We start from the raw sequence: 27708 nt of genomic DNA on the forward strand, positions 1-27708 counted from the left end.
TGGCAGTTGGATTCTTTACCGCTGCGCCAGCAGGGAAGCCCCATAGGTGATAAACAGTTATGTGAAATAATCATGTTTTCCTTCATTCTAGTCACCTGGAGAGACTTCAGATTATCTATGTAACATTTGCTTGTGTGTCCCATTCCTTAATGATCATCACTGTTGCCCCTCCCAGTGCATGTAAAAACCTCTAGTCTTCAAGTTTATAAGGTAACTTCCTATTTTAGAAGGTAGAGTATTGGAGTATATATCAATATCAGCTTAAGAATTTGTTTGTGGTCCTGATTCTATAGAATGAAATGATTGCGTTTCAAGTCTTCACCCACTGATTGACTGTGTCTCTCATACTGTTGAATTATACCTATCCATCAGCTCCCTGGGCCACAAAATTCCATGAAGGCCCTCTTTGTGTCATATTTTTATAAGTAAACTAGATATTCTTTCTTGGTTAGCAGTGCTGTCTTTAAATATTAAAATGATCCTTATTTCTTCTGATAAGTAGTTCTTTAGGGAGGTTCCTCGCCTACTTTAAATAAGGCCAGTTTTGCAGTAAATTCAAAGGTGGGGTGACCACTGAGATAAACCTAAGAAGGAGACTCCTGCTTATTGCTCTGTGGAAAATTCATCTCCCTGAACTTATGGGTAATTTACTCTTAGCCAGATCAGAATTCTAGTTAAAATTTTGTTCTTTAATATCTTAACGTTATGTGAGATTAGGTGGTTTTTTTTTTTTTAATGTAAAGGATGTTACAATATAGAAAGAATGTGGACCTTTAGACTGAATTGCTGAACTAAAAGTTAACCCACCGCCACCATCACCATCTTCGTCTTTGTCTGCTGCTCCTCTTTGTGCATGTTTACATGCTGGTCCCTTCCATTTTAGGTTTCTCCTTATCCAAGACAGCCCCTCTGGGTGTGCAGAGGATGTGAACTGACTCTTGTGCCTGCCTTTCTGTTTCTAGGTGGGCCATGCACAGATACAGCTCATGTCTCGTTAATCACACCAACCAAAAGATCCTGTGGTACAGGTACGTACATCATTCTTACCTGGATTCATTCTTACTGGAATTATTCACAGGCATTAGCTGCTGGTTATAATGTGGTGTCCTTGCCAGGGTACTCTCTGATTTCTTCCATCATTTGTGAAGTGATGTATTATGTGCTTAGTAGTGGGAGTGGAGTGTGAGCCGAGGTCAAAGTGGTGCTCTTGGAGGTCAAATTGGCTGAGTTAATGCTGGCAGCTAGAACCAAGAAGGTGGACATCAAAATGTATCTACTTCCTAACGTCTGAAGGATGTTATTAAGATCTAAACCATACAGAAAATGCAAATCAGTGCTTAGTATAGCTTGTGGCTAATTTGTGTAGGTCGTGGGCCTACTGAAAAAAACATTACTTAAATAATGTGACTGAAGGGTAAATGAAGTACAGGTAATCAGCTTAACTGACTAGTGTAGTATCGTACTAGTTTTAGAAAATTATTTCCTTTCATTCATGTTAAAGCCATGGTGTGTACTGAAATCATTCTTTTCAGATACATGGAGTATCCCAGAGAACTTTGTGCATCTGTGACATTTTTATTGAGCATGAAGTCATGAATCTTGTAGCTCTCTAAAGAGTGCTCAAAAGGCCTGTTGCTCCCTTACCCTGTAGCTTAATTTATTTTTGACAGTATTTGCCTTTTTAAGTAATGCTGCTTGCTATTTAAAGTATCTTAAGGATTATATTTGAAAGAGTCAAAATAATCATATTGTTTCTCTAAAGGTCGAAGTCAGAGTATTTTTCATAACTTAAAAAGTCCTTTTAACTCTCTGGTGGAAATAGCACAAACCATCTCTGTGTACAGACTTACCCTGAAACCCCAGCCCCTTTAAATGCTCATGGTTTTGATGTTTAAACCTCAAGCAGGCCTGTCTGTGCTTGGTTTCAGAGGCATTCAGTCTAGGCATTGCATGCTGAAGAACTTAATTTTATTCTCTTGTTCCCAATGACCAGTTTGCTGGAGGGCTGCGTGAGATAGTCCTGACCTGCTCCATCCCTCCTGTGTCCAGTCCCCAGGCTCCGCTGGGTAGTTTCTGATTGAGACAGAATAGAACCGTGCCCTGGGGTGAGAGCGACTGTCGTGCTTTGACCAGTGGGCAGTTGAGCACCATCTTCATACCGACCCCAGCCAGAGCCCGAAAAACACGCAGAGCCCTTTGATTTCAGGCCCAGTGTTACACACACAGTGTACTTTGGTCTTTGTTTTTTCCTTCCAGTCTTGCCCTCAGGACAGGGCTTACTGTTAGCACTACCAGGGTGTTCAAGTTCGTATCAAGGAATGAGTCTCGAGTCTATTTGGTCTTCCTGAGTATTTAGGAAAGAGACTGCGTGCTCAGCTTAGACACTGAGACTACTAGGAACCCTTCCCGAATATCGTGTACTTGTGTCTTTCATCTTCTTGGCAGATCTGTTTTATCCTTTCTGTTGTCATACTATTTTGTGTATCTAAAAATAATGCCATTTATTGCAAGCTAACTGCATTACCAGGCACCATTCAATATTCTTTACATGCATGCATATTTAATCTTCATAACAATTCTACATGATAGTTATTCCTATTTTACAGTTAACAAGGACAGGCACTCAGAAATTTAAATATATTTCCTGGGGTAATATTGCTGGTAAGTAATAGAGTTAGGACTTGAATACATTCTTTAGATCCTGAAGCCTGCTTTTCAATACAAAAATATTATTGCTTATCATATTTTATTGTAATTATGCTCTTAATCAGACAGTACAGAACATATCATTGAATGAAATGTGCAGAAAGAGAAACATAGATTTGGAACTTATAACATGTAGTGACATAGTTTTTAAAACAGAATTCTAGAGCAGATCTTGTTGCAAATCCTGGCCTGGCTCTCTCAAAATGTGATTTAAAGTAACCTCTCAAAATTTGTTTATCATTTGTAAAATGAGGTGATAAGTCTCATAAGTTGAAGAAAGAAAAGAAATGATACACATAAAGCTCGCATAGTAGATCTTCAGTAATGGTAGCTGCTCTTGTATTTTAGTCCTAACCATTAAAGATTATGCGTATACAGTGGCCAGTGTTGGGTACTCTCCACAGTATACAGTGGATAGTGTTGACAGCAATCAATAGGTGTTTTAGGCAGAAAGGCGTTAGAAGTATCAATACCAGAATGCACTGCCATACCCAGTATCATTAATTGACTTTACACTGGTCACATTCCTTATTGCCTGTCAGTGTTGCAGTAGGAACTGAAGGTCATGTTTTTAGATCTCCTTACATGAAACGCTAAGTGAGACACCACTGAGCTCTCCATTGCACATTTCCAAGTCTTCTTTAGGTAAATGCATCCCTGTTAACTAGAAAAAGATGGAGAATTTCTGACTTGGAAGGAAATTAATGCAATGTGCAGGTCATCTCCTAAAAAGCCAGAAGGAAAGTTGAGATTTCTGACTGAAGACCGTAAAGGTCATCAGGTTCATCTCGCTGTGCGTCTTCTCAAGTAGCTGGTCTGTGCCCCCTCAGGCTCCTCAAGCTGGCCTGCTGTCTCAGCCTGAAGTAATGGCCCTGACTCTAGAGGACAGAGCTTTCTGATTTTCAGAAGTAAATTAAATACTTTGCTTTGAGAACCACAGGCCAACTGTCTTTGTCTCCATCTTTTTGTCTATCCTGGAATCAGCGGGTTGACCATATTGGGGATTCTGAGCATTTTCTTATAAATACAATACTTGTTAGCGTTACATTGCTGGAATGTTCCTGTATTGTTAATAGCTGGATTCTTCAAGAAGAGGACCCATGCCTCTGACACTTGCTCTGGTGCTTCCAGCACAAGTGACTGCAGCTCGCAGAGCTCAGGGCTTCAGGCACAGATGATAGTAAATAATTACTGTGGTGTCAGTTCTTAGGAGCCATAAGGTAAACCCTCTGAATTAGGTGTTACTGATCCCCTCCTAGCCAGGCTATCCATAAAAGTTTGCGCTAAAGCAGCCTCCTTATTAATGATGTGTGCGAGAAAAAGGATCCTTGGCTGTAAAGTTCTTTTTGTACACACACACACACACACACACACACACACACATAAAACTTATATATGTAAGTTATTTGAGGTGTGCAGGCTCAGTTGCCCTGTGGCGTTTGGGATTTTAGTTCCCTAACCAGGGATGGAACCTGCATCTCCTGCATTGCATGGTGGACTCATGGATTCTTAACTACCGGACTACCAGAGAAGTCCCCTAGAATAAAGTTCTTTAAGTCAGTGGTCTCTGAAGAAGGGCAAATAAGGTACAGTATGTGGGATGTGGGTAGAAAATCATAAAAGCTCTTTATCTCAGCCTTTTAAAATTTGTTTTGCAGATTAGTTTCATAATTATATATTAGCCCATATGTACAGTTTAAAACCAACAAATACATACAAGTATGTGTGCTTAGTCGCTTCAGTCATGTCTGACTCTTTGTGACCCCATGGACTGTAGCCCACCAGGCTCCTCTGTCCATGGGATTCTCCAGGCAAGAATGCTGGAGTGGGTTGCCATGCCCTCCTCCTGGGGATCTTCCCGACTCAGGGATTGAACCCACGTTTCTTACATCTCCTGTGTTGGCAGAGGGGTTCTTTACCGCTAGGCCCACCTGGGAAGCCCACGTACAAATATACTAAAGATACACGGCCACGTATCTTAGATGGTGTACATGCGCGCTCAGTCACTGCAGTCGTGGCGGACTCTTTGCAGCCCCATGGACTGTAGCCCACCAGGCTCCTCTGTCCGTGGGATTCTCCAGGCAAGAATACTGGAGTGGGTTGCCATTGCCTTCTCCAGGGGATCTTCCTGACCCAGGGATCAAACCTGCGTCTCCTGCATTGCAGGAGGATTCTTTACCGCTGAGTCACTAGGGAAACCCCTATCTTAGATGGTAGTGTGCACTTTAAAAAGGTTTGTGACTTCTTCAGTACACAGATCATTTTCTTTTTAGTACTTCAAAAATTAAGTCTAAATATTAGCATTACACTCATTATTAAGTCAAGGCCTGAATGTAGTGTGAGTGGTTGATAAGTTTATCTCAGGTGACTGTTGTTTGATCAGAGGGTATTGCAATTTAGAGGGGTGGACAGCAGTGCAGAGCGGTGGGTTTATAGCCATCAAGTGTGAGAGGTTAGTTGGCCCTTTAAGAAATTGTTCTCTGGTAACTGAGTCTGAGAAGCAGATTGCAGAAGGCAGCAGTCGTGGCAAGTGAAAGTTCAGTTCGTGTTTGTGAACTTGATGGGAAGGGCTTTTCTTTAGATGCTGGCTTTAGTCACATACTGCAATTGACAGTTAAACTCAGTAATCTTTAAGTGGAAAAGAATAGTGACCTACGATAGTTTTGGTACTTAAGAGAGAAAAATTAATGAAGCTGTGTGTGACTTTGTAAGCACTCTGGGATGTCTGCAGTCAGCAAAGTTGAAAAGTGTTGCCAAGTCCCAGGTTGCTTTTGGTTAGAATGTGAGAGTTACAGTCAATCACACCTTCAGATTACTAGAGAGAGCTTACATTTCTTTTAAGAGCTCAAAATGTTTTGCACATGTTCCCTTGTTAATTCTCACAACATTCCTGCCAAGAACAAGTATATTGTGAAGGAAAGAGTGTGCTTTTCTTAGCAACACACAACCTGAAGTGTCCCTTTTGTCCTTATATTTTCTGTCAAGTTATACCTTAAACCAAAACTTGTAATCTGAGCTGTAGTCATCTCCTTGAGTCAACTTCTTGGGGACTGTATTTGGATATTTAGATGAGTATCTTCATGAGGTCATATTTTTGTGTTTAAAGTGTCTTGTGCGGAAGGAGGGCTTCCCAGGTGGATCAGTAGTAAAGAATCCACCGGCCAGCGCAGGAGACATGGGTTTTATCCCTGGGTTGGGAAGGTCCTCTGGAAGAGGAAATGGTGACCCACTCCAGTATTCTTGCCTGGAAAATTCCATGGACAGAGGAGCCTGGTGGGCTACAGTCCACGGGGTCGCAGAAGAGTCAGACACTGCTGAGCCACTGAGCATGCATGCATGTGGGGAAGGAGGGAGGTTTGTTGCCTTTTCTTACGATCTCTTGTTTAAAGACATGTTGTGTAACTTTTTGTTTTAACTAAGACTTAATTTGCAGAGTTAGAGCAAAAGAAATGTTATTTCATATTTTATTTATCAGTGCTCACTGTTGATTAACCTTAAAGTGTAAGCTGTAATAGGCAGCTGGAGCCATGCCTTGTCTTAAATTTCTTGAGAGAATTTAGTCTCTCCTCAGCAGGATCCATAACTGTGACTGACCCAAGAACCCCGCTCCTTCCAGGTGGGGCACTAACCACTCTACCTCTAGGCTCTAGATTGAGTTTGTAAAGGTTGACTTTGTAACACGTTAAAAAAAAGGTAAATGGCTCCTTCCCTAGTTTACCACTTTTTTCATTTTCATTTCATTTCCTTTTATTTCTGAGGTTAAAATTAGAAAAAAGTTAATAGACAAGTTTACAGACTAGGTGGTACTGTCAACAGACTTTTCTCCACTGTATCTATATTCATTTTTCTCTTCTTCCAGCAAGTGTGTTGAGTAAATAATATTCTTTCAGATAGACTTAAAAAATGATGGTTTAATTTTAAAATGCTGTGCATATATTAAAAATGTGATTATAATTAGTAGAATAGCAAGTAAAATAACCATTTGTGGGACCATAAGGGAGCTGTATTATTGCCTGAGATGAAAGCAGATGGAACTAGAAACTGTCCCATTAAACATCAAGGGGAGTGTTCCCAGAAAGTATCATCTTTACACTCTGTAAGAGACGTGCTAATTCATCTTAACTGTCTGTCCCTTGCCTGATCTCATCTCTTCTTTCTCTTCTCTTTTCTCTTCTCCTTTCTTTTCAAGCATGTTTATCCTTTTGGGTCACCTTGTTCAGTGTGATGAGCAGCGACGTGAACTAGATAGCATACTATTGTTCATTGTTTCCTTTTTTCCACAGAAACCTTTTCTTGACTCACTTCTCTCAGGCATCCTGCTCGTGATATTATTTTTTGTTGTTACAAAGACAAGAGTAGAAACTCCTTTTCACCTGGGTGTTAAGATTGATGTGCTAAGCGCTTTCTACTTCAGTGTTCAGATGCCAGTTAAAGGGAAATGTTTCATTGTCCTTATATTACCAAGAGGTTTATATGAGATCTTTCAGGTTGATCCAGAAGCTAAAGGGTGGTAGTGTTAAATCAGATGTAGCCCTATAAATCTTAGAAATACCTACGGTTGTGCGCTTTATCTCCTAGTAGAGTCAATATTCATGGAAACAGTTCAGCCAGCGCATTTAATCCCGGAGAGTTGAGTCAGTGACTACAAACTGTATTGGTCATTGTCACACACTGTAGGTAACTCTTCTTGGAAGGACTTCTCGAAGCTTTAAAGGAGGGAAGGTAGCTTTTGAGTGTGAGTTCAACTGTGTAATTCAGTTCTTTTTTCATTCTTTCTTTCTTTTTTTTGGTCCTTCAGGTATAGCTTTTCCCCTCAGGTCTGCAGTATCAGCATTTGAGATGGAAAATTAGAAATTTGACCTACTTATGTAATATGCAAGTTCCCATCAGGAGAATATTAGGGAAGATATAAACCTTTCATTTTTTATTAGCATTTAATGTAACCATTGAAGAAAGATCAAAACAGTAAATCTGTCATGGCAAGGGAAAAAGTATTAAAAAAATGTTTTACCTTGTGCATGCATTATCATAGAGTCCTGAAGGAATTCATTTGACTCCTGGGGTGGGGGACAAAATGAATACCAAATATTTGGCAAGATTGCAAAAATTTCTATAATCTGAAAGGTACCATCTTGCTATGTTTTATCATAGAAAAAAAAGCCACAGGTTATTATGGCGTCCACAGTGACTGTTTACTGACAGTGGTTTTGGCCATTGAGTGGATAACTGGAAAGGGCAATATCTGCTAAACGCTTTTCCTTCTGGGGATTTTTTGGGGGAGTGGGGGGTAAAATTTAATCTGCTTGATTTGTTGCACATATTAAAGAACAGAATTCAGGTAGCAAGGCTCATTATAATGAGATGTTTGGATACTCAGTCTGTAAATAAACTCAGGTGAGTTTAAAAGCACCTCACACAATGTATAGAGTTCAGAAAAATTTAAGGGAAGCTTACTGGTTTTCACTTGTGCCCCGAATGAGAGTTAGGCTCCATTGCTACCAGTTGCTGTGTTTGTGTTACAGACCAGTTAGACAGGTGTGTTTAAGTTTGCTGAACTTGAAATCAGAGGCTTGTTTCAGAGGCCTTGTTTAGGTTTTACTTGTGAGAAGCAGTGGCTCCCCCTCTGAGAAAAGACTGATATAAGTGAATATCAAGCCAGCGTACCAATCTTGTCAAGAGGAATTTTTGCACTTGAAGGATAAAAATGTACTCCAATATAAAGAGAAAAGGGAATTGTGATGAAGTTTGTTGCGTGTGTGTGTGTGTGTGTGTGTGTGTGTGTGTGTGTGTGTGTGTGTGTGTGTGTGTCTGTCCGTCCGTCCTAGACTTTGGTGCTGAGCTGCTTGTGGTCTGCATGATTTGTGTGAATTCAGGTTGCTTGGATCCATGAATGCAGTTACAGCTGTTTTTTGTTTTTGTTTTTTCTTTCTTGCCGTTATGGTCATTTATTTTTTCACAGCTTGCACTCTTACCAAGGAGAAAAGCCCTGAACTTCCATTAATTAGCTGTTCTATTGCTCCACTGGGGCAAAATGCCTGAGCCAACAGTATTTGTAAAGGATACCAGGGGAATTTAACACCCCTCTCCTGCTCTGAAACTGGACTTTCGGGCGAGGAGATTCTGCTCCATAGCACATGTGTGCCTGCTAGAGGACAGCGTGTTGGGAACGCAGCTTTCCTGAGGCGTCTTCCCAGGAGTGGGCGAGAACCACCGCAAAGCTGCACTATAAATCATCTGAGCCTCGCACTGATGCTGCCCATTAAGGAGACTTTTTTTTTTTTTTTTGCCCTCCTCAGTTCCTGGCTATACTAATAGAACAGCGCATCAAGCAAGGCTGTAAATAAAAGTTATTACCTAATAGGTGGGTGCCGAAGTGGAACGGACAGAGCTGAGGCATGGAGCCCTTATTACTGCTCATCAGCAATTATAAACAGGATAAAGTGTCTGGGACTTGCGCTGATGCAGCGAGAGCTAATAGAGGCTGGGAATGACACCAGGCCCTGATAGGATGATGTATGCTGATGGGTTTTTACTGCCTCATCGTGCTGCTTGCTTCCCAGACAAGTTGTGTTATCCGTTTTCCTGCTTGCTCATCTATCTGAAGAGGCAGTCACATTGCCTCTGCTGCCAGCAGGTGGGCTGGCACTTATTCCTCATACCTGTGACTGCTTCTGAGGCACCCCCATCGTGAGGAGTTTCAGAAATATTTCATAATCATGGCCGATTAAAGCCGTGATCTTATTGTATTACCTGCTGTCGTGGTTATAGATCACACCTTCAGAAGTGGCTGCTTACGTGGGATATAGGACAGGCAGAGACCCTGTAGTCAATCAGCCAGTCTAATACTTTATTAAAGGACTGCTGTGACAGTCCTGTAGTAGATGCTGTAGGAACATGCAAAGGAAGTGATAAGCATTCATCTTGCCCCTGGGAGCTTGTACCGTAAAGAGACAGACTAAGTGCAGAAACATAAATAGAACGTATTCCAGCTTGAGAGAGCAAGAAATATAAGTAATGTTTATTTTTAAAAGTGAGTGCAGGGAGGATAAATTATGCTAATCATTAAGAACAAATATAATACAAATGTGTTTTTTTTATGCTTAGAATTTAGCGCCTCAGAGTCAGTACGAGTGAGTAAAGGCCCACTGGAACGTGGAGAGAAAGTCTAGCAATGGGGACTGTGTTTTCTAGTGAACAGAAAACTGCAAATACGACCTGGCGATGCTTTTGAGTAGCGGATAAGCACCTAATACTTGGGAAAATTGAGATATAACTGTTCAAGTTGGATCACTCAACTTCACTCGACCACAGTGATTAGACCTTTGAAATAGCAGAAATCTTCACAGAGCCGCAGAGCAATGCTTTGAAAAGGCTTTACCATTTGGTCCAAGACTTGATGAGCATTCTGGGGTTCAGTTGTTTGCCACTTGTGTCTTTAAGTGAGTACACCTCTTTATGCAGTACCTGCAAAACTAACCTGTCAGGAGGCTTCCTGCTGTTAGAGAAATTGTAGTTTTCCTATGGAGTTCTTTGATGCCTTAAGTTATTTTAAAGAAGCCTGATAATGTGATCATCTCAATGTTACAGAGTCTCCTTCAGTATGCAAAATGTCTGAGTTGTGTGGATAAGTTTTTTTTTTCTTTTGCAAATTAATATTTGACTTACCAAAGAACCATTCATTCAGAGTGCTCTGTGTGTGGGTAGTGGCCAGCAGAATGGAGGAATAAAGATAACGCTGAGAAAAATGTTTTAAAATAACAAAAACAGGATGCAATGGTTGATTAGAGTTGGCTGAAGAAAGCATGCAGAGTTATATACTCAGGGAATTGAAGGAAGAACAATGTCACCGGTGGCAGAGAAAAACTAGTTGTAACTATTTTCAGTTCTTGATAAGCTAAAATATAGGTTATTGTAGATAGTCCTTGTAGAAAGTTATTAAATATAGACCTAGTGTGGAACTCATCGATCTTGAGGCAGTGATGAAAGGTATGCAAGTGGGTGAGGCAGTGTATCCAGAAGAACAGGGGGGCTGAGGGTTGTACTTAGGGAGCTGGGAAAGAGAAGAGGAGCCGGTCAGTTAGGAAAGCTAAAGAAGGGAGAAACTTTGATGCAGCGTCATGAAAGCTGCCCAAGAAGAGGGGCCAGGGTGTATGAGGACCAAGAAAAGCTGTTGCCTGTGGCTAGCAGATGGTTGGAAAACCTGAAAGAAGTTAGTGTCCTATGGTAGGAAACCAGAGCCCGGTGGGCAGGTCATTAAAGGGACTTCTGATAACAAGGAAATAAAAGCAGCAGACAAGTCGTTCAGTTAAGGAGCTAGTTGAGCCATTAAAATAAAACCAGTAAAATAGTGGTGCTTGGTGGGAGACACAGGATCGAGCATTTCTTGGTGCAGGGGTGGTTAAGATATGGAAACAGTTTGCTCTTGTTAAGATACAAAGGAAAAGTATATGAGGAAGAGAAAGAAATGGAAAATATTAGAGGAGGGGCAGCTCAGACAGTAAAGAACCTGCCTGTGATGTGTGAGATCCAAGTTTGATCCCTGGGTCGGGAAGATCCCCTGGAGAAGCCAGTGGCAACCCACTCCAGTATTCTTGCCTGGAAAATCCCATGGACAGAGGAGCCTGGAGGGCTGCAGTTCATGGGGTCTCTAAGAGTTGGACACGACTGAGCGACTTCACTTTCACTTTTCACTTTCACACATTGGAGAAAGAAATGGCAACCCACTCCAGTGTTCTTGCCTGGAGAATCCCAGGGATGGGGAAGCCTGATGGGCTGCCATCTATGGGGTCACACAGAGTCGGACATGACTGAAGCGACTTGGCAGCAGCAGCCGGTATTTTTGCCTGGAGAATCCCATGGACAGAGGAGCCTGGTGGGCTGCAGTTCATGGGGTCGCAGTCAGACACGACTGAGGACTTTAACTTTCAAGAAAAGAAACACAAGCGGTATTCTTTAGAGGCAGAAACCCAGAAGCATTAGTTCCCTCCTATAGATAAGAAAAGAGATCTAGATAAATAGGTTTTCTTTAATATATAGACAGCTGAGACAAGATGAATTAGGGAGTTCATCCTTGAAGGTCATCATTTTCTGAATAAATAATACAGCTATCAGTAGCAGCAGAGAACTGAGAGAACTGTGGACTTAGGGGGAGAATAGTATTTCCAAGTAGTAGCTAATCCAAACTGCCCCTAAATAGTTTAAATTTATAGTGGGCTTTCCTGGTGGCTCAGCGATAAAGAATCCACATGTCAGTGCAGGAGACATCAGAGACAAGGGTTTCAATACCTGGTTCAGGAAGATCCTCTGGAGGAGGAAGTGGCAGCTCATTCTAGTATTCTTGCCTGGGAAATCTCATGGACAGAGGAGCCTGGCAGGCTACAGTCCATGGGGTCACAGAGAGGCAGACATGATTTACTGACTACACCACCACCACCAAAATGAGACTGTCTCTGGCTATTATAATTAACCCAGAAGAAAAGAGCCTAAGTGGTTCTCATTTATTTTTTTATTTTTAATTATGTTTTCATTTTTATGAAAGTAACACATGGTAACACATCATAACCAGAATAATTTATAAGAGAAAGATAATCTAGGGGCAGAGCAGCATCTCTCTGTTGACAGTTTCTATTTTAGTACTTTCAGTCTTTTTTTTTTTTTTTTTATTAACTGTAGAAGAAAGAAGAAAATGTTTATATCCCTGCTTTCTGAGGTGTCAGGTAGTATGAAACACAAAGATTTAGCTCAACTATTCTTCATCCCAGCATTTGGAATTTGTATTCTTTGTTTTCATCCTTTTCTTTCTTGATCCATTAGTTTTCAGCATCATCTCTTAATGAGGATGTATTAGTACCTCTAATTAGAGGTACTTCCTTATCATACCTCCTGTCAGCTACACATGTATTTTTTATATTGTCACAGTTGTTAACTATTTACTTTCAGCCTGTAACCACAGCAGGTCTTCCATGTTGTGTCCACAGCGTGTTTCTAAAAATTGAAAGCCAGTAAGTGACATTTCCATTATTATGACTCTGCAAATGTTGTTCCCTCCTAGGAGACCAGGTTATGTGCTAGGAATAGATTTGTGTTTTCTGTGAGTCTAATGTCACAGTGCCTGGGCCTTTAAGAAGATTGATCTTACATCCAAGCCAAATCAGGTGGTGGTGGTGGTGTTTGTTGTATTTCATCAGTTGCTCAAAAGTCATGCTACATTTTAGTTTGCTTTATATTTGGATTGTAATTTTTTAGATATAGTTTTTCTTCTTGGTGCTTATACTTTCCTTTCTCTTTTTGCAACCTGTATTTATACCTTTCACCTGAAACCTCCCTTCTGGAGCCCACTGTCTTCCTGCCTCAGCTAGACTAGCTGTCCTTTAAGCCTCAGTTTCCCTTTACTGTTCTTTCTTTTCTTCCCTTGTTTTTGGAATACAACCCCCCAAGTAAGTTCCTAAGAGAGTGTTGGAATTCTTGCATATCTGAAAATGTCTCTTTTTGCCTCCATCTTGATGGGAAGTTTGACTAGGTGTAGAATTCTTGGATGAGAATTATTGCTCCCTTGACTTCTAGCATTTCATGTTATTGCTGAGAAGTCAGATGATACTGATACTAAGTAGTATATGTAGGATTTTTCAACCTCTGGAACTCTTTAGGATCATCTTTTCATCCTTGGTGTTCTGGAATTTGTAGTATCTAGTGTCATCCTTTTCCTTCTCCAGTTCAAGATGCTGGATACTTGCTAGACCCTAAGATCTAAAGACTGACGTCGTCCCTCCTGGAGCATCTGATATTCCCCAGCCCAGTGTTCCCATCTCTTTGGGGACACCGTAGTATAGAGTGTATAATTAGTGCTTAGCACAATTAGTGTATAATTGTGCTCTTCTGCTTGTGAGTTCTGTGATCACCTTGATGCCAGTTTTCCTGTCTCTCTTTGTCTTTTACTTCATGCTTCAGGTTCTCCTCATTTGCATGACGAAGCCTAGTTTTCTGTCAGCTTTTTAAGATAAAAGGCCTAGATGAGTGGGAAAGGTTTCTGCCATGCCTCTCTCTTGCATGGGCATTTTTACTGGGGCTCTGTGGAATGGAGTGGGGGTGAGGTGTTAATGGGCAGGATTTGTTGTGAGGAGACGAGAGACTCATGGAGGAGGAGGACTGGGTTGTGAGGAACCGTGGAGACAGCTTTGCCCGGACAGGCTGTTCCGTTTCCCTCGATTAGCGCTGTCCAGCCTGTCGCCAGGTGACCTGGCCTGGCCTGTTCCCCGAGTCAGCGCGGCAGTGTTACCAGCACACCTTCCATGCACCCCGCCTTCTGCGCTGCCTCGCAGTTTGCTTCTCTTAGACTCCTGTGCACACAGTGGCTACCACCTCTGCAGTGACGAGGTTTCAGCCTTCATCTGCTCCCACCCCATCGACGTCTAGAAGTCTGTTTAAAATCTCTTGCTGATTATGTTAAAACACACACAGTTCTATTTATTACAGTGGGTTCATTCTTGTCATCTTTGTGTTTTTATTTCAATTGGATCTGGGGGGAGGGATCAGAGGAAAATGTGTTTAATCCTCTTAAACTAAAATTACTGGGACAAGCTGAGGATTATGCTTTTTGATTTAACTATTGGTGGAAGAACGGAAGGAAAGGGTAGCCTCAGTAGAACATTGTGGCTCTTTGGAAATCAAGGGGATAGGATTGTACCCAAGGTAAAACCCCTAATCCTAAAGAGAAGGGAGGTAGATGTGTTGGAGGTTGAGAAAGTGGGCAGGCTTCCTGGGTTCACATTTGAGTGCCCCCCGTTACCAACCATAGAACTGGAAGAATGATTGGGCCTCTCTGTGAGCCTTGATTTTCTCTCCTGTAAAGTAACAGACCCAGCCGTGGAGTTGTTATGAGGGAAGTGAAATAATCTGAAGTGTGTAGTGCCTGGTAAATGCTCGATAGGTAAAAGAGATGTGGACAGAGGTACCTGACGGTCCGATGAAAGGGTAAAGAGGAGTTTGAGGCAGTGTAGAGGAAAGTGAGAAAGAACTCACATAACTCACAACGTCTGTTGGACAAAGAGGCGGACTAAGAAACTGGAAGTGACAATCCGAGCCCAGTCTGACTGGAGAGTGCAGACCTGGAAAGGGACAAGTGAAGGTCGGCGGAGTCAGGGGCAGTTAGCAGCCTTGTTTCACTAAGTCTGAGGGCTGTGAGTGACAGGACACCAAGAAAACCCTTTCCTTAAGAAATTGGGCATCAGAATGGGGAAATCAAACTTTTTTCTGTTTTCTTTTGTTTCTAGGCTTTGTGTTAAAAGTAAAATTTACTGTATGTATTAGTGTAAAGTAATTCTTACAGAAATTTGACAGGTTTGCTTTCCACAAGAAACAATAAGTACTCTTATTTTCTGAGCTCTTTTCTGAATTTTTATAATTGAGAACTTCTTTCTGAGGCAAATCACTGTTTAGGAGCCACAGAGGGTTGATACTTTTCTCATGGTTATAAAATTTTGATAAAAAAGACTAGCTGTTGCATCCCAACCAACATGAGAGAACTTGAGCCAATAAATTTACTACTTTATGATTAAAATCAGACAGTTTAACCTTGGAAGCATTCTTGTCATGAGGGACTTCATATTGTGATTAGTTATTTGAATAGCCAAATGCCTCTGTGGGCTCAGTTAACCAGCCTCCCACTACACGTGTATAATTATTTTTAGTGCATACACACACTGCCGTAAAAGCTTGTTTGGCCTTATGCTCCCTGCCGTTCTGAATTCTCTGTTTCATTACCAGCATCCACCCACAGAGTTTCAGAAACCATTCCCAGATAGCAGGACCACAACTCAGAATTTTAAATAAACCACATCTCTATTAACTCAGTGGACAGGGGAATTAGTTACAAGCTATGCATTTCCCACATCTAACTACTCTTTCAAAACATAAAAAATGTATACATATATAAGCAGGGAAACAGGGCCCTTCACTCACATTGTTGATTTTTCTGTTACTTTAGCAAGGGATAAAGGAAGAATACATGAGACAATCCTTAAGATTTTTACATTGAAAATAGGCCAAAATTTGCCTGAAGAAAAAAAAAATTATGTTGGGCATTGTTTCATTGTTTCTAGAGAAAATTGAACAACTCTTCTCCAAAGATGATATTATGTCATGGCTTGAATTATATGCTCAAATATGGAAGGTGACTTTTAAAAGAAAATTGGGCTGGGGGAGGGGGTTTGTGTAGTACTAATCTGAACGGGAGGTGTTAGCTGCAGCAGAATCTCTTTTCCAGCTTGGCATTAACTGATAGCACCTCTAACACCAGGGTTCAGATTTACCTTTTTTCTTTGGCATCCTGTTGGTAAATCCATTTCTAAAAGATTAAAATCACATCTTAAGGTCTTGGGTCATCATCCTTCCTGGAACAGCCATTGCAGTAATTGATGGCAATTAAAATTGGGTCCTTATTGGGATTGGAGGAACTATAGACTAAAAGAATGACATGTACAAGTCTGTGACTAATCATTAGAGTGTACTTACAGAGAAATAAGTATGTACAAACCTGGAGAAGGGTAAGCTTTGACCTTTTGATCACCTACTACAACTATTTGGTCATGCACTTTGCCATCAGACCTAAGCAGTATCAACATTTCTGAGAAGGAATTCAGTAGACACTCCAGCCAGTCATCTCCAGGTATGGCTACTCTGGGATAAGTTGTCTTTGCTTTTTTTTTTTTAATAAACATAGATTCAGACTTACAGAAAATTTACAAGAAGGCAGTTCTCAGGAACCTCCCTGCCTCAGATCACCCAGATATTAACATTTCACCGCAGTGACTTTGTTCTCTGTTCTCTTCTGTACTCTTCCCCTGTGTGTGTGTGTTACATCTACGTCCATAACCATTTCAGTAGTTAACCTTTGTTATGCTAAAACTTCAGTGTGTAGTTCTTAAAGTCAAGATATTGTCTTATATAGCCACAGTACAACTTTCAAAATTGGAAAGTTAACATTGATAAAATATAATTTCTTTAGTATGATTGTTCATAGTGTGAACATCTTCTTGATAAGTAATAAAATAATTCTTTAAATGAGAAGTATCGAGCAAAGTTGGTTGAGGGGGGGGTTAAAGTGCTAGATACTTGTTCCTCTCGTATTTCAAATACGAACTAAAGATAATCTTCATAATAATTCTGTGTAGAGTTTCTTGCCTCTGATTTTCCAGCAGCTCATTTTACGAGTGGGGGTTCTCTTTCCTTCATACGCCTTTCTCTTAAGGCAGCTTTCTCCAGCCTCCTGCACAGTTGGTAGGACCTGCATAGCACTGATAGAACCCTGAGTGATGAATGCTGAGTGTGCTCAGTGGGCGGAGGGAGGCGCCAGGGTGTGGCTTTCTCTGGGCACTCTTTATCATCGTGTCAGGTTCTAACTTTAGGTTCATTTAGCCTCACATTGGAAAGAGTTAAAATGAGGCACAGATGTGTTTATTTAAAGTTTAAGGATTTACCCCAGGAGTAATGAGTCAAAAGACTAAATCTTGGGTGGAAGAAACTAAGTGATAGGTAGAGGAACTGAATTAAGTTGATGCTAAATTAGAAACAAAAATAGTTTAAAAACAAATCAGCTATTTAATTTTAGCATCTACTTAGTTATGCATTCAAGCTGTTTTTTTTAAATAGCAAAATATAACGGGTTCAAACATTTTCCCCGTACGTTAAACCTGGAGCAGAGCACCCACAGGATGACAGCCTCTCATTGCAAGATCGCTGTCGTTAGGAATTTGACCTCTGTTAATAGAGATTTTTTCCCCACTATTGTTGTTTTGTTAGTACCAGTGGAGTACTAAATTCAGCCGATTCTGCCTCTGCCCCTAGTGGCTTGCATTATAAGTCAAGGCAGGGAAACAGTTGTAAGCTTTAGAGGGGGTAAGATGATTTGCATGGGAATATTTGACTTTTTGTCTGTATGTTTTTAACAAAAAGCTGGAAAATTGAATTAATATCTCATTCTTCTTTACCCATGTCCTCACCCTACCCTGTACTCAAGTGTTTTTCCATAAAGGACACCTGTTTTCAGTCTTCCTGGCAGAAGACCTGGGGTCAAATCACATTAACCCTCAGGCAAGTCATCAGCTTTGGAGACCAAGATATGAGGGTGCAACATTATTTGAAGATGTATAGCCTGTCATTTCCTACCTGGCTTCTTCAAATATAAGTCATCAGTAGGAAGACTAAAAAACAGGGAATAAATCTACTTATTCTGTAGTTACAGGAAACCTAAATTTTTCACACAACTGTTTTGAGCAGCTGGGCAGTATGTGTGACTAAAGTCACTTCTCCCTACTGGTGACTTATATTTGAAGAATGAATAGAAAACTAAATGAAAATAATATTACCTGCCTTAGACCCAGATATATGAAGATAAAAATCTGGGTATGTAGATACTTTATGGATTCTCTCAAATTTCCTTTTCTTTGGATAAATGAAAATAAACAGTGGCTGATCTTAGTTTTCTGGAAATACTGGAAAAGATAGTAGAACAGAGGTTCAAGACTAGTCGTAGCCCTGAAAAGTCTTAGAAACCTTGTGGTCGTAGAGCATGGCTTGTGGTCACAGAAGAGGAAGGCGTGAGGCCTATGAGAAGTCCACATTTCTCTTGGGTTTCTTATTCTTGCTTTCTCTCTCTGTTTGTCTTACCTTCATAATGCTACCTTATCCTATACTCTGCTGATGCTATAAATGTAATATTTTAAAAAATCAATGCATTGTAATGTTGTTGAACTCTAAAATACCCAAGCAGGTTATAAAAAGGAAAGATTATCTATTGAGGGTAATTTGTCTTTTACAATGAGTAACTGAAAAATCTATGGGGAAAAGTAATATGGTTTAGTTGAGCAGGCAGGACAGGTCTTGCTGATGGAGAAACTAAAACAAGGAACGTTCTTACTAGGCCAGTTACAGCTGCAAAGGGTGACTATTCCTATTGAGATGTCATGAACCCCGTCCCCCATCCCCCATGTGAAACCAGTTGGAGTCAAGGAGAGGAGGAAGCTATATTGACACAACAGCTTTATTTCCCTGAAAACACATCAGTCAGGTGTTCTCCACGTACTTTTGCTCCTCAGACTGTGAAAGGGTCTACTGATTGAAAGGGTTTTTGGTAAAGAGAAGAGGTACAAGTTAGATGAGCAACAAGGTTTGTACAAATGATATTTTGAAAAGCAGGGCTAACAAAAAATGTGAGGGTGAGAGCTGCAAATCGCCCTTCTACATATATGTTATACAGTTCGTAGGTTCAAGAGGTAGCTTCTTGATTTTTCCCTCTTCCGCTTCTTAATCACCCCCCTCAACAGAATTTATCACGTCCACGTTTCATGTCCGTAGTCTGTTCGTACATTAATGTCCTGTAAGCTTACTTGTGTCTTTCCTGGAATGTGGCTTCCTTGAAGGGAGAGATCATTGCCATGTGTGGTTCTAATTTGCAGCCCAGTGCCTAGCACACAATAGGCACTTGATAAATAATTAATAAAATACTGGCTGTTGTCTGGGCTTTTGGAGGACCACATAAATTAGATAAATGGAGAATGTTATTTTACTTAATGAGATTATGATTATTATTACAAGTGAACCTTCCTGGGCTTTTGCTTTGTTTTTTATCCTGGTGAAAGTTTTCCTTTGGTTTAGAGAGTTGAATGATCAGCAATGAAGAGATGTCTTAGGAACAATTAGCAACAGTGTAGAGTCCATCAGGTGGAGAAGGCAGTGGCACCCCACTCCAGTACTCTTGCCTGGAAAACCCCATGGACGGACAGAGGAGCCTGGTGGGCTGCGGTCCATGGGGTCGCTAAGAGTCGGACACGACTGAGCGACTTCACTTTCACTTTTCACTTTCATGCATTGGAGAAGGAAATGGCGACCCACTCCAGTGTTCTTGCCTGGAGAATCCCAGGGACGGGGGAGCCTGGTGGGCTGCCGTCTGTGGGGTCGCACAGAGTCGGACACGACTGAAGTGACTTAGCAGCAGCAGAGTCCATCAGGAGAGGCAGGGCAATCAAAAACCATCAGGAAGCTATTGGGAAGGAGATAATGGGAGAGGTGACTTGTGGCCTTCTGGGACCAACTTTAGTCATAGGCAGTGCCATCAGACTTTAAGAAATCACGGGCTAAGACACCGACAGCTAACTCATCTCCCAACGCTCACCTAAGCACACCATTCCTTGCTAAGGCACGGGTGAACTATAGCCTGATGCCCTGTATGGCAGGTGTGCAACAGGGCCAGTTTGAGAAGAACACCCCCTCCTCCGACGGCCCAGGCGCAGTGGGAGCTGGGCTAACACAGTGCCTGCCCTTCCTCACCTGCCCGGACTGGTGCAGCCCTCCAGCCATGTGGGTTTGTCAGGGGCTTGCCAGAAGTTTTCATTTCTGGTATCGAATATGAAACAGAGGAAGTGTTCAGTTAAAAAAATAATCTCCTTCCTTACCAGTAAATGACGCCATTAAAAATAGGGAGATAGATGAAATTGAGAAACAATCAGTCAATCCAGGATGATGGTATATTCCACGGGAAAACCAACCAGGACTGTCCAGAAGTCCATGTTATTTGAATAAATGAACAAGCAACCAGTTTGAGGGGCATTCTTTTCTAGACTAAAAGAGACCTAGATCCAAATGTAACGCCTGCAACTTGATTGGACATGCCTTTGAAGCAATGAAGATAAACATTGAAAACAATGGAGTCAATTCAGATATGGACCAAATGTTAGGTGACACTGGGGCATTATGCTTAATTTTCTTAGGTATGATATTTTGGTCATGTAAGGAAATGCCCTTATTATTAAATGTGTATATGTGAGGTATTTTGAAGTTTGCAGGTTATTTTCAGATGGGTATTGCGTGAGTATATGGAGGAGAGAGAGAAAGCAATGTGACAAATTATTTGTTGAACCTGAATGGAGTGTATACAGGTGTTCATTGTACTATTCTTTGAACTTTTCTATATTTTTGAAAATGTTCAAAATAAAAAGGTGAAAGCTGACTGCATGCTTCTTGGGGTTGAGTTGGAGGTCTGCTTTCAGTCTTGAGGCTGTGATGGAGGAGACCACCACCCTCACGATAAGGAGCAAGTGTTATCTTGAGAGAATAACCTGGAAGAATGGGGCTGGTGATAGAAGGAGAGGGATTCATGGTTCACAGTAGCACTGTCTGGCAATTTGAGAACACTTTTAAAATGCTTGTGGTATAAGACGTGGCATCCTAGGAGTATATCAAGCTGAATTCAGCTTTGTATTATATTCGAAATGAAAATGGAGGCATTCTCCACAAAATTTTAATAATCGACCTCTTCCAAAGAGTTGAACTTCTTTGTCTGTGTAACAGCTTTTTAACACATGTGATCTTCCAAAATAGTTCTAGGACCATGAGGAGGTTAAGAAAGGAGGGGGCAATTCCAGTCGGATAAAATGGAAACAGAATTTTAATGGGTAGTGAGGGAGTTTTCTCTCCTGAAGCCTTTCATGACACTCAGAGTCAAGAAGCTGGGAGAGGAGGAAGCCAATCCCTGCGCACCCGGAAAGCCAGCATGAGAAGAAACAGAGAGCGTGCCTTTCAGACAGGTTTTTATGAAGTGTCTTTTATCCGTTTTTCCAGTGAGAATGTGGTGTTTTTCATGGACAGAGGTTTTAGCAGCTTAAGCCTTCTTTTTAAATGGTCGAAGGAGAGATGGCAGTGATGTGTGAGGGTTCATTAATTATTGCTCTTACTGATGTTTGCACAGGCTGTTGGGATCATAAATGTCAATCTGTCAAGAGACTGTGATAGGTTCTAAAAAAACTGATTGAGCACCTCAAAAGCTGTCACAGAGCCTGAGATTAAACAGATTCATCTCTCTCTCTTATAAGTAAGGGAAGGTGTGGGTGAAGCAAACAGAAGATGCTTCCTTTTCTTTGTGGCCACTTTGCTGTACCCACTCTCCTCTTCTCAACTCTGAAAGCTGGCTTGTGCAGACGGTCAGGAGCCTCCCGCCCCACCCAGCCTGCCCCGAGGTGTCAGAGGGACATGATCAAGGTTAGCCCTGTTGGTTGTGTGCGGGCTGCCAGCTCACAGCGACGGGAGATTCAGAGACTGGGATTCAACTCTTGACAGGCCTGACACAATTTATTTGGAAATCTTCAGGAGAGAACATGAGTAATAAAGACAAGAACAGTGACAGTAAGGAACAAATGTGAATTTCTGTCAGAGACGAAACAGAATTTTAAAAGAAGGAGGTCTGTTTGTTGTCTCCAGTCAAGTTTTCCAGTTAAACTGTGTTCCTAAATTGAAAGTCCTTCCACCACTTTTCTCTGTGGGCTGGGAAAGTACAATTAGAAGACTTCTCTTCAGAGGATTATATGTTTTAAAAATCATGGTACTTGTTTCTCTGTCACAAAGCAACGATTACCTTTAGGAAACGGAAAAGTAAAATACTTTTCTTAAGATTTTCCTTTCTAATTTAATCACACTGTGATTCTTGATCGGACTTTCCTTTGACTAAAAGATCTGATGTGGTATCTTCCTCAGGCAATAAATGTAGACATAAGAAGAGGGGGTCTGCTGAATGTCAAGAACTGTGCGCCTGGCATGGGTGTGTGGGCAGCTCTTGTGCGGGTACACACAGACTAGATTCTGTTCTCGAGGAAAAGCATACTGGGGAAAATGTGCTTTGTTGGCCCTTTATGAAGGACCTTAATTAGAAATCACTCCTAACTCCTGGGGTGGGAACAGTTTCTAGCCGCCACACTCCTCCTGCTGCTAATGAGCATGCTCCTTGCAAGGACGAGTTTCTTCTGACAGTTAAAGCTGCATATGAGAGTTATTTCTGTTCACCTTTCTCTCTGCATTTAACCCTTACTGCCCACATTCAGATTATGCAAAGGGACTGGTACGTATTTTCCATCATAGTTGAGGAGTGCTTCAGGGTAACAAGTGCGATGTTTCTGAGCAAGAAGTAAATAATCAAAATTTAATTTATTCAGATACAGACAGTAGACGAGGGTTCCTTTAGTGTTCACCATAATTGGATCTTTTCTTTCTGATGGTCCTTTTTAAATTGGCATGAAATTTATAATTGAATCGTTGAATTATTTAGTTCATTATTATGTAATTAGAATCCCTGTCCTGGACATCTGTTTCTCTTATTTGGGCATCTCCCCCCATGGCACAGGTTTCATTAAGTAATTAGCAGAGGAGATATAAATTTCTTATGCAGACATGATGATGATCCTGTAGACTGCTATTTATTTCATCAGCTTCTAATTAAAACACTAAGTTGACTTGTGAGGAAATGCCAAGGAATGGTTTGCTTCTTCAGGAAGTTATATATAACAGTCACCTTCCTGGATGGCAGCTTGTGGAGGGTGGTGAACAGTCTGGGGGTTTTTTCCCCCCTCCCTCCTTGGGTAGGGGGCATCAGAGGGCACAAGGATTCCACTCCACTTAATAGACCATTGACCGAGTGCAGGGTAAGTGGGCGTATTCCAGAACACTAAGGTTGTGAATCTCTTAATGTCTAGGAGCGATTCCTTGATTCTGAAAAATGACACATTCTGGTAAACCTTTCATCTTAGTTTAGACTTGCTGAGGACTGCTTCTCATGACTCAGGGTTTCTCTACATGGACGCCTTTGGTCTTGGACTTGCGCCGATGCTGAGACGTTGATTCTCAGAGGACTGACTAGGGCTGAGTGCTGTTCCTTTAGGACACTGCAGTGCCGCCAGAGGCTGTTGGCGGCATTGAAGACCTCCCTCCGGACCTATTTCAGGAACATCCCAGGCATCCTGCCTTCCAGAACAAATGACGCTGTGGTCTTCATACGTAAAGTGGAGTGGGTAAAGGAAAATTTCAGGCTGAGACTATGCAGACTTACTCCTTAAAGGTTTTTGTTTTTTTTATTAGATGCTCATTGGTCAGACAAGATGGGGAATTAGAAGAAAAGAAATCAGGCTTGGACAGGCCTCCTAATTTTGGGGGTTCCATCAACTAGGTTGTTTGGTGATGAGTGATTATGATTATATAAATATGAATTCTGTTTCTCAATCTTAGAAATCATATATTAAAAAATATTGTCTTCACATATCACTCTCTTGCTTGTTTGCAAATGGTTAGCCATCGGTGGCGTTGACATACTGAAAGTAAATTGTCTTCTTGTAGCAGAGGCTTGCTTTAGAAATGGAAATGGGTGCTATATAGGTAGCAGCACATTGGACAGTTTGGAACAGATTCACTTGGGAAACAGCTTTGAATGAACATTGCACTTCCAGACACAAGCTCAGTTGTATCAGGTCGCAGTGCAAATGAAAGAAGATCCGAGTGGCCCTTCCTTCTTAAAGGTGTGCTGGCATCCTGTCATGGCCCTCTGGATTTTAGCAGCTTAATAACGCAAAGGCTGCAGCCACTTCCCCTTCTTGTGTGGACCCTAATCTCTCTCCTCACCGCCCACCCCCGCGGAGGGGGATATCCCCCCCCAGAGTTGGGGGATAATTTCTTACATAGATGCTCCAAATGTAGGACCTTCTCTCAGAACAAACTCCATTTTTCTGTTTCGGTTTTTACTCTAGAATTTTCTGTTTTTGTCACCCAATGGAAAAAAGTCTAAATAGGGTTATTAATACAAATAGTGCCTTGGTTTGTTTGTTTGTTTTTAAAAGGACCCCTGGAGAGCAGTGTGGCCCCTTCCTGGTATATTTCTTTTAGCTGGCTGCTTTGTAATGATTTACATTTAGATTGTTGCTTGTTGCTTTTCTAGGGGAAGAGGAGGGGTCTGGCGTGTCTGGCTGCCTCACTCCTCACACCGTCTGGGTTTGGACAGCTTTACTCAGCAGAGCCGGGAAATAGACTGAACTTGCTTTCAATTGTTTTCATCAAAGGCCTTGTTTAGTTGGTTTGTATTGGGGGAAAATGTCATGTAGGACTGCAAGAACTAAATGAGATGAAAAATGAAGTTTACAATTGCTGTGAATGGTGCGTGCCTTCTGAAAGTCAGTGCGCAGTGCGGTGGGGTGGCGACGATGAGGAACCAGCACCCACTCCACACAGCGGGGCTGGGAGCGGGGTCCAGGCAGCCTTCACTGAGACACCGCCAGGGTTCCCTGCAGATCCGGTGGGTGAGACTCGAGTGTGCTTCCACTGCAGGGGCCACGGATTCAGTCCCTGGTTGGGGAGCTGAGATCCTGCATGCTTCATGGTTCGGCCAAAAGAAAAAAGAAGTGCAGCTAACAGCCTACTGGTTCTTACTAGAGCCATAGTATATAGAAAATCAGGACTGCCTAAGGAGCTTTATTCATGTAAGAAACAATGAGTTTAGGCAAAGAGGGCGTATTAGTGAACAAAGCAGGTGAAACTTGCTGCCCTCCAGGAGCTTATGTTTTCCTGGAGGATAAAGTGAAAAGATAGTGTTGTGGAGGAACAAAAGGCAGGAAAAGGGGTCAGGAGTGGTCTGTATAAGGTTTTCCGGGAAGAAGACCTCATTGAAAATATTGCTTAAGAGACATAAGAGGTGAGATCCCCTGTGGATCTGGGCAAAGAGCATTCCAGTCAAAGGGAACAGAAGGTGCAAAGGCCCTGGGGTAGGAGACAGTCAGCAGGCCAGTGTGGATGGAGCAGAGGGCACGAGCAGCAGGGGACAGGGTCAGAGGAGGGCCCACCATGCAGGGCCTTTCTGAGGGTTGAAGGAAGTATCTGAAATTTTCCTCCAAAAAAGGGAACTGTTAGGATTTTGAGCAGGAAAATAAAGTGATTGTAACTTGATTTTTAGCAGGGTCGCTTGGCTGCCTGATGGATAACAGACTATAGGGACAAGGGAAAGTGCAGGGAGACAGGTTAAGAAGCTACTCCGCTAGGCCGGCAGAGATGGTGATGGCCTGGACCAGTGTGGTGGTGGTGGTGGTGGGGTAAGAAGGTGAGGGATCTGAGTTTGTTTTGAAGAAGATTGTTTAGGAGACTCTCTTCCAGAGGCCGTTCAGCACGGATCACGTTGGAACCTTGGCAAGAGGTGCATTGTCAATATGCCATGACAGTAATTCCAGAAGCACAGAGCCCCACGAGCTGGCTCTTTTTTTGTTTTGAAGGCAAGTTATTTATAGCCTGCCTGTGACATGAACTTCAAACTTCATTTCATTTTACTTTTTAAGGTTATACAAAACAGTTGTTGCACCCTATACCACCAGCCCCCACGACCTCCACCATCTTCCACCCCACTAATTTGACTCCAGCTCTGGGGTTGTAATACCAGGCGCTGTCTCTGCCCATCCCATGAAGGAGGCCATGGAACAGCTTGCTTGAGAGCATACAAGAACACTTCTCCACTCTGAGTAAACTGGAATAGTCTTCAGTATTAGAGCCTGATTCTTGTGCATTTAGTTGTGCATAGGAATAGAAATGTATTTTTACTAGAAAAGATTATGGATCAGCCATGAAAGACTGATTTTAGGTACAGAATTGTGCTAAGTATGGTGATATAAAAAAAATAGTAGACGTAGTCCCTTCTCTGGTGAATTGTAGTTTACTCGAGGACAAAGATCCCAGAATAGATAACCAGTACAAGCAGTGAACAGTGAGGACCCAATGAGGGGTACGGAGAGAGGGGTCCTGTTTCCAGCTCGAATGGTCTCCTCGTCGGCATGGCTGTTTTAAAAAATGACATAGAACTGATGTTTGCTGAGCCACCCCCCGCTCCTCGCTCAGGCCTGGCTCGTGAGAGGTCAGCTCTGAAGGTGCGCGCTTGTCAGTTTGTGCCTCCTAGACCGGGCCAGTCAGGACTGGCTCTGGCTCACTCACGTCCCGTGCCTGGACAAGGGCAGTAGCCTGGTCTGAAGCGTGCCTGGCAGGAGATTAGTCCGCTCTGGCTCGCCAGGCCAGGCACTAACCCTGACGCCCAAATGTGTTGTTTTGTGCAGATTCACAGTCTGAGAATGAGGCTTCGCCAGTGAAACGGCCACGACTACTGGAGAACACGGAACGATCCGAGGAGACCAGCCGGTCTAAACAGAAAAGTCGACGTCGGTGCTTCCAGTGCCAAACCAAACTGGAGCTGGTGCAGCAGGAGCTGGGATCGTGCCGCTGCGGTAAGCGTCCAGGGTGGGTGGGGGCGTTAACTTCTGAGAGGCTGAGCTCCTGGCTTCTGCTCCTGGGTACCTCCCTGCAGGCTGTAGGTTTGGAGCTCAGGAAATCGGGAGTAGAGGAGTCTTATTTCTAAACACCCCTCATTTCCTTACACATAACAAAAAAGGCTAAAACCTCCGCGACCACTCTTAGCATAGTTCATTGGCATTGCATTGTCACTGCCCTCAGTTTCTCCCCACTGCGTATTCCCGTGGTTCCTTCTCATTGATGACTTATTTGGAAGTTAACCAAACCAGTGAGACTCTGCGATATGTACCATAAAATTCATATATTAATTTTGAATGAGCTTTTTGCTATGTATAATAAATGGAAGATTTCTCCCCCATATCCCTTTTAAATTAAAGTTTGACTAGAAAATTATTTTCCTTGAACCATAATTCATTGCCAGTTAACCCCTTGAAATAGCTTTAAAGTAACCTTTCCTTTGGTGTTATTCACTGTAATACCAACTCCTGGAGTTGCTGCAAAGGGGCGTCCTTGTTAAAAACTTTATGCCTGCCCTACAGTGGAGCGAAACTTAGAACAACGCTTCCTCTCCCTCTGACCACATGCATCACGAATTTTGTAGCTGTATTGTTTAGGCTGACTGCGGTGTTTCCGTATTGTGAAATTGTGGTTTGGGACAGAGCTCTCATCAGGCACGCTGGCTCTGGCCTCTGAGAACCCTGTATCCTTTCTAAAGCTCACTCCTGAGCACTAAAGCTCACTCTAAAGGCACTGCTGTGCCTCAGGTGGCTGTAGATCTCCTATAAGTGTTGCAGGAAGGGGACCCCTTCCAGGGCCCGAAACTGGGCTCTTGTCTAACACTCGGAAATGAATTGTCCGAGGAGACACATGTGCTGACAAAGCAAGAGATTTTATTGGAAACGGCACCCGGGTGGA

At 42.2% G+C, this 27708-nt stretch overlaps 1 protein-coding gene across 2 annotated transcripts in view; it reads left to right on the forward strand.

Moving 5' to 3' along the window:
- The window catches only part of ZFAND3 (zinc finger AN1-type containing 3), a 311174-nt gene that overhangs the window by 255999 nt on the left and 27467 nt on the right, over positions 1-27708 (forward strand). Inside the window, exons 4-5 of one of the 2 annotated variants that reach the window (XM_043907357.1) lie at positions 963-1028; positions 26601-26768. In XM_043907357.1, coding sequence (XP_043763292.1) covers positions 963-1028; positions 26601-26768 — 234 coding nt within the window. The remainder of the gene's footprint in view (positions 1-962; positions 1029-26600; positions 26769-27708) is intronic. The other variant, XM_043907358.1, reaches the window with a different exon arrangement.

Source organism: Cervus elaphus, chromosome 7, assembly GCF_910594005.1.
Source record: "Cervus elaphus chromosome 7, mCerEla1.1, whole genome shotgun sequence".
NCBI classification, from domain to species: domain Eukaryota; kingdom Metazoa; phylum Chordata; class Mammalia; order Artiodactyla; family Cervidae; genus Cervus; species Cervus elaphus.